This window comes from Triticum urartu, chromosome 3A, assembly GCF_056163025.1.
Source record: "Triticum urartu cultivar PI428250 chromosome 3A, HENAU_Tu73, whole genome shotgun sequence".
In the NCBI taxonomy this organism is placed as follows: domain Eukaryota; kingdom Viridiplantae; phylum Streptophyta; class Magnoliopsida; order Poales; family Poaceae; genus Triticum; species Triticum urartu.
In genome coordinates, this window is record NC_141875.1 from 19,521,344 (window position 1) to 19,532,441 (window position 11,098).

The following is an 11,098-nucleotide window of genomic DNA, read 5'->3' on the forward strand; positions in this document are numbered from 1 at the left end:
GATCTCGAGGTATTTGGATCAATACCTATTCGGTGGATCTTTTTTTTTTCTCTGCCAGGAACCAGATTTGAACTGGTGACACGAGGATTTTCAGTCGTTTATTTTCAAATGACATGAGGCATATTTTTAATGCATCAATATTTTTAAAATACCATGACCAATTTTTTGAGGTTCATTTGAGGGTCTACGGATATGGATGTAATTTTTATTTCTGATGTTCGTTGTACTGCCATGATTAAAGATGAATAGATTGAAAGCTTTAAAAAAATGATTTCGAAACGATACACTACGTAAGCAATCTATATGTATATTTAGTGGGGTAGAGCGCCTCAGCACCTGCAATCAAGGTCATCGAAATCGTGATTCTCTATCATATTGTTCTACGACTTCCCATCTAAATTGTTTAGACACGTTCTACGATTCTAGCCAATAAAATCCATGGTTTTATGATTGTAATCGATATGATCATAAGATAAATGATCTTACCACATAGGCTCGGTCCAATTCAGAATCACGATTCTGACTATCTCTTGCAGAATTTTATATTATTCGTCAACTGAAAACCATAAAAAAGTGGTTTTAATACTTTGTCTCAATTAGCTTCTCGATATAAATAATTAAGCTAAAGTAGCGGCAACATGCATGCTAGATTATGCAGAAACAGAAGTAGTTCTAAAAAGACTTATTGACGAATTTGTGGAGGCCACCAGATAGCAAATGTTAAAATAAAGAATTGATACCAAACTAATAAGTGCATGTTTTGCCTTGGAAAGGAAAGACAAAAATCTCTACTCCTAATGTCTCAGTTGGTAGGTTGCGTTCCGGGTTTTATTTTCGTCCCACCTCACCCGGTCTTTTTTAGTACTTCCTCCCACCTCCCTCTCAGCCGCGAAAAACCAATGAAAACCCCGCGATCGAGTCCCGCCCACGCCCAACCTCCCGTCCTGGAAAAAAACCTACGAAAAAAAAACCTACGAAAAAAAAACCAGGACTCGCACGCACGAGCGAGACTGCCCTCTCGATCCCCTCGACCTACGATCTGTGACTGCAGACGCACCAGATCGCCGCCGCGGACCTCGCAGGGAAGACGCGGACGAGATCCCAAGCCGCTGCTCCTCCTCTCCCGGGATGCAGCCGCCGCCGCCGAACCAGGGAGACGCCGACGACCGTCGCCGCCGTCGTGGATCACCAGGACGCCGCCGCCTGCACCGCCACCACCGCGCCTCGGATACGTCGCTGCGAGGCGGATCCCTGGGAGCGGGAGGAGGTAGGGGTCAGCCGCGTCGACAGCGGCGAGGTGGAGCCCTGGGGCTGGGAGTGGGTATGGGAGGAGGTGGGGGGCAGCTGCGAGCGCGACGAGGTGAGGGGCGTCGATGAGATGCTCCTGGTGCCTCCCTCCGAGTGGGAGGGGGAGAGGGGCGTCAGCGGCGAGCCGGATGGGGCGAGGGGCGTCGATGAGATGCCCTCGGCGCTTCCCTCCGGGCGGGAGGAGGAGAGGGGCGTCGGCGGCGAGATGGTCTCTGACGGGCGTGATGAGGCGGGCAGCTTAGGCGTGAAGCGTGCGTTCGTGGAGGTATTCGCCAGGGCGCTCTTCTATCCGACGGTGATGCTCAACTACGGCCGCAGCTTGATCGAGCCCGAGTTCCACTGGTGGGATCGCATCGACAAGGTCAGTTCACGTCTGTATTCTTCTTCTTCTTCATTCACGGGGAGAATTTTGCGAGAGAATAGCAAGGGAAGGTACCGGATCATGAAATGGAACTGTTCTGTTTTCCGGAACACAAGCAGTGAGCACGGTAGATTCTCTGTACGTTCGCAGAAATCGTCATTGCTACTAATTACAGCAGTAATTACATCGAGATGGCTACGGTTAACTCCGTTTGAACTTATCTGGGTCCAAGACATATTGAGCACTTGAGCAGTACCTTGCCGAATACATTCATTACCTAGACATACTCAGTTAATTCACTTTGGTTTGTTAGAAACCTTGTTTGTTGAATCTGTATTGAGCACTTGAGCAGTACCTTGCCGAATACATTCATTACCTAGACATACTCAGTTAATTCACTTTGGTTTGTTAGAAACCTTGTTTGTTGAATCTGTATTGATATTTACTGTATTTTCAGCTGTATGGATGTTGCTGTTTGAGGAATACTGAATGCTGTCCATCTGTATACATTGGACTAATTTTAATTTGTATCGATCCAGGATATTTGGATAGGGGCAGTTCCTCACCAACCAATGTCATAATTTATCACGTCCGCAAATGATTTTTGGACTGTAGTTTGGATTGTTCTGCCGAGCGTATAACAACGCATGCTATCTATCAAAGCTTCGACTCATTTGTTTTGCTGCTCCGGAAGATTGAGATGAGAAGAATGGCCTTGATGCTGGAGGTACAAAGAGGCACAAATAAACTTTCACTCATTACACTAGCACTGTTTTACCATTGACGGAGCATTGTGAATATGTTAACAGACTACTTGGGTGTTCTGATATCGAAATATGTACATAATATAAGTACATACCATGACATGCACTGCTGCTTCTAATTAGATACAATAGCTTCTCTCTTTTTTATGGTACAGCTGAGATCTTCATTACATTACAACCTTATGTTTTGCTTATTTGTTTACTGAAATTGGTGTTCTGTCTGTAGGTTAATGGATCATCCTGGGAACGATTTTGAGGGCATTATGCCAGCTACTTTGATGGCAATGGATTATGGAATGGCAAACTAACAGGGCACATCGCACAACTGGTATGAATGTGTTGATATGTTGCATTTCAAGGCAGTTTCACTCATAAATACCACAAATTAAAGAATAACTATCATTTGTGTGTGTGTGTGTGTGGGGGGGGGGGGGGGGGGGGGAGGGGGGGGGGGGAGAAGTGAAATTTTCTATAAATTTAACCTATGGTTTTCCTTGAGAAGGTTTATGAAATTATAAGTGATAATTTGATGAAAGAGATATCTCTACTTCTTGGTGTTGCATCAAGGCATATGTTTTATAATAAAAAGACAAACCTCATGCATTTTTTATTGCAACTTTTTTTGTAGTCATCAATAGTCATATCTCTATTCCTAATGTCTCAGTTGGTAGTCTCTGTTCCACGGTTAATTTTTGTCCCACCTTCACTGGTTTATTTTCGTCCTCCCTCAACCTACGAAAAAAAATCGAAGCCCCCTCGCACGAACCGGGAGCGAGGCCTCCTCGCGGAAAAATATATCTGACGATCCAGGCTGCCCTCGATCGTCTCGCTACGAGGACGAGAACCACGCCCCAGCCGCCATAGTGGAGCCCTACGCCGCCACCGAGGTTCGAGAGGAGCTGGCCACCACGACCTCCCTCCCCAGCCGGCCGCCACCACCCCCTCCCCAAGCAGCCATGTACAGCAGGGCGGCTCCCACGCGCCTGGCCTAGGTGGGTCTCGGCCTCCCTCCTCCCTTCGTCCAAGGCCAGGAGCCCCCCCCTCCCCTCCCCGATCTGGTGGAGAGAGGGCCAGGCCTTGCCACTCCGGTGGTCGCTGTGGCCAGATCTGTCCGGGGTAGTCGCCGTAGAGCCTCTACGGCGGCGGAGTAGCAGCAGCCCGACAGAAGGTGGGTGCCAGATCGTCGTCTAGCAGCTCGCCGTCGGAGCTTCTCACTGGAGGTGATGGAGGCCGGTGGGTGAGGGGCACTCGTCAAGGGGGTGATTGGGCGCATTAGGATGGGGAGTGGAGAAACTGGGGTTGAGATGCCTCGGCTGGGTGCTCGATGATGCGCCAGGCGAAGAAGGATCTCCTGGTGGAGCTTGGGAGAGGGAGGTGTTGGGAGGAGGAGACGTCATGGAGCCCAAGACTGGATGCAACATAATAAGCAGCGCGATTGCCGTGCACTAAGCAGGTCGACAGAGTCTGCGAGGTGGAAGATCCATAGCATACAGGTGAGTCTGTAGGTGCTATTTTATCTTTTTGCATCTGTTCCAATATTATTGATCTTTTTCGCATTAGAGTAGAATGAATATTTGTATTACCATCTTATAGTGCTAAATCCTGTGCAACAGTTGGGGTAAGCTTCTCAACTTCCTAGCACCAATTAGGCTTCTAAAACTGAAGCATAGACAAAATTCAGTTAAGCATCCAAGTTTCTTTTTAAGTGGTACACTATATATTGCTAACCGAGGGAACTTCTATTTGTGTTTCTTGTTTTTTCTAACAATCACTTGAGTGTGTTGTTTGCAGTTTTCAACCATCCATCGCTGAACCTACAGGAGCCTGATGCCATGTGTTTTTTTACCAATCAAACTACTTGGAGAACCAAAGAAAGTTGTTTTTTCTGTCTCCACTAGGAGTCGGAAATGAGAACGCCATCTCTGCATAACTGAACGAAGTGACTGAAAATTTATGTTATATATGGTACAACCTTACGAGAGAATTATTTCTGTACACGTAGAACACAGTTACATGTATGCCTTCAAAGTTATTTGTTATTTATATATGTATAAATGAGCTTGGCTTTCAACCCTGCAAGGTTTAAAATTTCTCAGTTTTATCAAGTCATTCACAGTTTTAATTATCATATGTATAATTGTGCCTGAGACTCCAAATGCCCATTCGGCCAGGTTGATTTGCAAGGGTTGTGTGGAGCGAACCCTGTTCCTCTAAACCAAGGGGTACTTTTGGCCTTTTTCCTGGCATGCCCCATAACCGATGAGATATCCCTGAAGCTTCAATGGATACAAAGGTTTACAAAATGTTCACACAGTATTTGGTTCATATCACCATTGTTTCATGTTCGATTGACTGGTGCGGTTCTCTTACATAGTTTGAACCATTTAGCATTTGGGAACACGAGGATTCCGATTGGGAGAACGACGTCGTCCATAGATTAATGGCGAGACTTTGGTGCTTTGATTAATTTCCAGGACCATTGTTTCCTGTCCGGTGATGCAATCTGAAAATCATGCAAAATTTTGTCATGTTTGGGCATTGTCAGTATGGGAACACCGGACCAACCCACTTTACATGACAGGAGGGTTGACCGCTGGGTGATGCGCTGCACGAGTAGGCCAGGAGGAACAAGAGTAGAAGAGGACTGTAGCCTGTAGGTGAGAGAAGATGATGCCATTGCCATCTTGACTGAAGGTTGGGCATCTAAAGATGCTTGGCAACCAGAACTCTGAAGGTATATGGTGTGATATTTACTAAAATTATATTGACCAAGCACAACATATCCAATCATCTGGAACCTGTCCTCTTCTTTTCTGGAACTAGCGGAAACCACCGTTCTTTGACTGATTGTTACAGAGTTTATCTGGTTCTGAAAATTAATATTCTCTTAATAGATGTACATGCATCAATAATGCATCAATAATGTTGTTGAGCTTTAGTTGATTCTATAGTGTCGTACTATTCGCAAAGTTCTATTTTGAGAAAAAAATAGCAAATTCAATATTGTGGCAGCTAAATGGCGCACCCGCTGTAGCAAGTGAGTGCCCATCGAAATCACCCTGAGCATATTTGTGCTGATTTTCATGATTGCTCTTCTGCCAGCAACAATGTTCCTCGCACTTCGACCACACAACTGTATGTTCATGTTCCAGAGTCCTTATTCATAGTTAATTTCAATCACAAAGTGACATATGTCAGTCTATTAGTTAACATGTGTATCTCCGTTTCTTCTAAGTTTCAATCGACCTACTCTGAAGTTGTTCCTAAGACAGTGCCTCAAGCAAAGGGAATGAGCCTCAGTTAGTGTATCTAGCGAGTTCGCGATCCTTTGTTGGGATAAACATTTGTGCAAGAGCAATAGTCTCGTCACTGTTGGTTGTTAGTACTGTTGCTTGATAATTCTAATTTTTACTTCAGTTCATAAGGCAATGTAGTTATGCTTGACGCACGATATGAAGACTGCCATTTTGCCTTTTGACCTTGGTTTCTTCCTCCAGTAAGTAAATGCACATAGTTCTTTTCTAAATTAGAGCATATGACTTGTTGATCGATCTCTGAGCTCAGTAATAATATTAAGCCTTAATCTGTTTATTGTGCAGACAAGATGAGAAAGAAATGCTACCCAAGAATATGTACTTTATAAACATTTCAACTGTAATATGGAATAAAATTAAATAAATAAGGAAACAGTATATTCATATATCTTTTTTGTACTTTGATGGTTTCACACCACAAGTTCCGAGATGGTAATTGTGCTGCATATGTCTGCTCTCTTACTTTGTTTTTCTGAACAGGTAGGTTCCGGAAGATGTCATGAAGAATTTCTTTCAGAGAATTTGCGTGAGGTGTGTCTAAATGATTTTTATCTTCTGAACATATTCTTGTATGACTAACTGAATTCATTTTCTCAAAACGTTGGTACTTTTCCTTTTTCATTTATGTTGCTCGACTGAGTCTCTCTCGGATCATGTACACTCCACATGCTAGCTGATCTGTAGCAGTGCGGAAGGTGAGCTTGGCTGCCGGCAGCAGCTCCTTTGGCTGATCTGCGGCGATGCAGAAGTTGGGTTGGAAAGAAGCACGACCGGCTGCTCTGAAGTGGGTCGTAGGGAGAGCTTCGTAAGAGATAGGGAGGGAGCTCTATTGGGCCGTGCATGACATCCAACCCAATGGCATCATGCCCTGGTAAGCTTCTTATCTGTTCCAATTCTTGCACTTGGTCTTTTTCTTTCTAACCCTGAAAATAGAGTTTGCCTTGATTCCTAATCATGCTTTAAAAGCTGATATCCACCTCGTTTATCTTGCTACTGGTGGTAATGTGTGCAAGTATGATTTTGTGATAATGCCAGATGTTGTGTGCCTTCTTTATTCATGGTACGAGTACTGTAACCTGGCTCGTGTGATAATGTATCCCTGCTACAGAGCACAAACGACGTGTTTTTAATTATATTTTAGTTGACATGGATTTCATTTATCTTGTGAATTGTATAGTCAGATCATGAATTTTAATGATTGATTGATTTTCATGGTCACAGGTAGGCATGGTTGCATGGCCACGGGGAGAATGGAGCAAGTAGCGTGTGAGGAGTTTAAGAAATGGGGACAAGGGACAGTTTAGTTAATTAAGTCTATGTTAGTTTCAAGTTTTATCCTTGTTGCGGTAAAAAATTAAGGTTGGATTAACCACCATGTACATCTTTAATTACTTTTAAATAAGAAATATAATCAAAATGTTCTTTTGAAATCATAAAATTTATATAATTTGTACAAGTACATGAAGGTGGAACAGGAGGAAGGGTGGGAGAAGATTAGGCCCCGTATGGTAACAAAGTATTTTCTATGTATTCCCATAATACTGAAGTTTTTTACTCCCTCCGTTCCTAAATACTTGTCTTTCTAGGCATTTCAACAAGTGACTACATACGGAGCAAAATGAGTGAATCTACACTCTAAAATATGTCAACATACATCCGTATGTAGTAGTCACTTGAAATGTCTAGAAAGACAAATATTTAGGAACGGAGGGAGTATAATACTGTAGTTTTTATTACAAAGGGTTGTTTGGCTGTCTCTAAAAATTGTAATTTTAATACTGCAGTTTTTGGCAAACCACAGTATTTTCTCTGCATAAAAAAAAGAACCACATACCTCTTTTTTTTTTTAAACTGAGCTCGCTGAGAAAAAGAGTCCCTCGCTCATACCTTCTTCTCAACACGCCTCATGTCCACGACCGTTTTATTAGGATCTTCTGCTTGGTGATTTAGTTAGCTCGCTTCCGTTTGTTGCTCCAAATTACAGCCAACCACAAAATCGTTTTGAAGACGTTGTTGCCGTCCGGATAGCCAGTTAGAATATGTGTCTTCTACGCCGTGTGCATGGCCGTTCTTGGTGCATGCCGAGTAGTTGCATAAAATGGCTAGCTAACTAGAAAAGCACGTGTGTCTGCAGCTGCTAATGGTTTTAGCTAGCTAATTTTGTGTCGCTGAAAACTAGCCAAACAGGTTGTCTGTATTATCAATACTACAAAATATTCTGTTATGTTAAAACTGTGGTATTTCACACCTGTAGGCTAAATTACTGTAGTTTTTGATACTTAGGTTTTTGGGATACTTAGGTTTTTGTATTATTGGATACTTAGATATCGTTTCATTTTCTTGCAAGGAGAGGATGGTTACGAAGAAATAACAAGAAATGGAGAGAGAATCAGTTTTATTACTGTATGGATGGAAACCACATGCCAGCTTGTCCAACATATTTCTACATTGAGTCAATTATTCGATCGCTATGTTTTTTTTTATTCCATGGCAATGCATGGTCATTCAACTATTCAAATTTACAGGCTGTTCATCCACTTTTTTCAAGCTATTTACATATTTGTCACTTGTCAGCAAGTTTGCATATGATGCTAGGAAGTGAACATAAGGACACATAAACGTTGCATTTTGAATATGAAATAAACTCAACATCCAAATAACAAATTTGTTGCTCCGTCCATCGGTGAGCAGGAAATGTAAGCATCCTTCTAAATAAGATATTACCTATCTTGAAGCTGGAAATGCAAGAATTCTTCTAAGTAAGATATTAGTTATCTTCATGATGGAAATGCAAGCATCCAAAATTTACAACAATATTTCTAAAAACTGAAAACAATCTTTCAATCTTGATATAAGAATGAAACATAAGCAACATCACAGAGTTCGCTATTTCTTTTGAAACATAATTACCAACAAGTGATATACAGGTGAACTTACAGTTTATTCAAATTGGAATGCGGCTCACTCTACTAAAAAGGACGATGTCACCCACTCCGAGTAAAAACGGTCATCTACTTGCATTTAGCATCTGACCAATGAATATATATTGTATATGAGTTTTCTATTTTTTATTTTAATATTGTTTATATGTTTACTTTTGTAGATCAAAGATCAAAACTGATGGCTTTTTATTGACAAAGCTTTATGGTGAACCAGACTGAAAAATCATCAGGTTTTACACAATCAAAAGAGATGCATACAAATAATTGTTCTTTATATATTTGTTGTGCATGATAGTACAAGAGGTATGTTTCTATACGTATTTATTTTTGCAGAGTATGAAAGAGATGGAGATGGATTATGTCAACGTTCAAAAAGAATCCATTGACAAGAGTGTTGAGGCGATGTCATTGGAAGGGCCCAAAAATTCATTAAGATTTATACAACAAAAGGCCCGTAGCAACGCACGGACATTGTACTAGTTCTATTCTAACAAGCCGGCCGGCCACCAAGTGGAACTTAGTATAATTCACGAAATTCAGCATGATTAGTGCCTTGTTGATCGTTTCAATCAATCAAACTAACTAAATTAAGGTATGTTCGCTAGTGAGAACTGAAAGCAACTGATATGACCGGTGGCGGTGGGAAATCAACTGAAGAATGGTCCAGGTGGAATGTATGTACTTCCGGCGTTCTTTTTTGCAAGTGGAAATAGAACTAGCAGCTAGTGAGTACCAGATTTATCATCAATTAAATTAAGTAATGCAGTATAGACCAGCAGTACGAAATCAGCTGAAAAAAGGTCCCACTCTTTTCTTTTCTCCAAGTGACCGATCCGAATCCGATAGTGATTTGCTGATGCATAACGCACTTTGTTCATCATCATGCATCTGCTGCATCGTCGTGTACGGCGCCACCGCCGACATCCTGGCGGCGCCCTCGAACGCCACGGGTGGTTCCGGCGACAACACGTCGCCCTTCCAGGATTGGAACATCAGGAACGTCATGGCCGACGACGCCCCCCGCATCGTCAACCTCACCTTCGAGCTGCTGGCGAAGACCGCGGCGATGGCGGCCACCGCGACCCCCAAGCTGTACGTCACCGGCGTCATGGACATGAAAAGAGTGACAACCTACCCGGACGTGTGAACATATTTATTAATGGTACACCCATCTATAAAAAATGCATGAATAAAATGTTTACACTGCATGAACATTTTTTCAAAATGCAATTATTTTAATTTAACAAGAAATAATTTCACAAATATAAATAAATGTGATAAAATAAAAGAACATAAGGAAGAAACTAAATATTAGGTACGGGGTCCATTGAGGTGATGTGAGCTACGGTCTCGTAATAGGCGAGACATAGTCGCGCCCATGGGAGGACACACTCTGTGACGCACTACTGCAGAAGCATCATGCTGCATTCAAGCCCTGGGCCAGGACGACAGGTTAAGCGTCTTGAAAAGCCCATAAATAGAAGTCTAGAACTCTTCTGTATACTCCCTTTGGTCTCATTTGTCTAAAAAAAAGCCCCTTTGATCTCACATGTTTTTCTCACCGATCTTTAAATCCATAGTTTTCTCAAAATTTCATGAACATTAACCACTTGTGAGCAGTTCAGAAAAATCTAAACATTTTTTCTAAACTGGTGGTATTTTACAGGAATTGGGAACTTTTCTTGAATCCATAAACATATTTGAAAAAACTCATGAACATTTCAAAAACTTCAGAGACAATATATTGTATTTTTGGAAACCTATGGCTTTTTAATATTCATGAATATATATTTATAATTTTTGAAATCACAATACCAAATGAAAATAAAATAGTTAGGAGGACTCCCATGTGATGACCGGAAATTACTAATGGCTTCAAGAAGCCCGATTTTTGGAAAAAAGATAATCAGAAATCATCTTGAAGTTTACAAAAATTCTGAAAAATACACACGTATATAGGAAATATACTACATATCTATAAATTTTCAAGATGAAATACTTTCTCATGTGATCTACAAACCAATTCATGATTTTCTAACACATGTGCTATTCACTTAGAAGTTCATGATTTTTTTGGTGTGTGTGTAGACGACATCAAAACTTCTTTCATTGTGACACTTGTTTAAAACTTTATACTTTATTTTTGAATTTTTCAAAATCTCGAGCTCCATGGAGCTCAGGATCCAAAAATTCCTCCCTCATGTGACAACGCATTAAGCTCCATGTTGCATTCCATTCCTGGGCCTGTTTGGAACTGCTCTGCTCCACAAAAATTAATTTTACTCCCGTCAAATTCACTTTGGAGCAGTTTCACACAGAAGTTGAGCCTCCACCAAAGAGAATGTTTTTTTAGGGAAGGCCATCATGGCTAGCTTTATTAAAGATTAAACCGGAATTACATCATCCAAG

The 11,098-nt window shown here is 41.7% G+C and overlaps 1 protein-coding gene across 16 annotated transcripts; it reads left to right on the top strand.

Moving 5' to 3' along the window:
- Positions 1-1,045: 1,045 nt before the first annotated feature.
- Positions 1,046-7,169, top strand: LOC147977936 (uncharacterized). 16 transcript variants are annotated; one of them, XM_087546035.1, is made up of 9 exons: positions 1,248-1,669; positions 2,209-2,396; positions 2,660-2,761; positions 3,185-4,726; positions 4,808-4,926; positions 5,015-5,167; positions 6,228-6,278; positions 6,421-6,618; positions 6,969-7,169. In XM_087546035.1, the coding sequence occupies exons 1-2, from the start codon at positions 1,379-1,381 to the stop codon at positions 2,248-2,250; spliced, it is 333 nt and encodes a 110-aa protein (XP_087402161.1). In that variant the 5' UTR covers positions 1,248-1,378; the 3' UTR covers positions 2,251-2,396; positions 2,660-2,761; positions 3,185-4,726; positions 4,808-4,926; positions 5,015-5,167; positions 6,228-6,278; positions 6,421-6,618; positions 6,969-7,169. The 16 variants fall into 16 exon arrangements, with proteins under 16 accessions (XP_087402173.1, XP_087402171.1, XP_087402161.1 ...); XM_087546039.1 differs by having other exon boundaries at positions 4,822-4,926; XM_087546033.1 differs by having other exon boundaries at positions 3,185-4,398; positions 4,605-4,726; positions 4,808-5,167.
- The last annotated feature ends 3,929 nt before the right edge of the window (positions 7,170-11,098 follow it).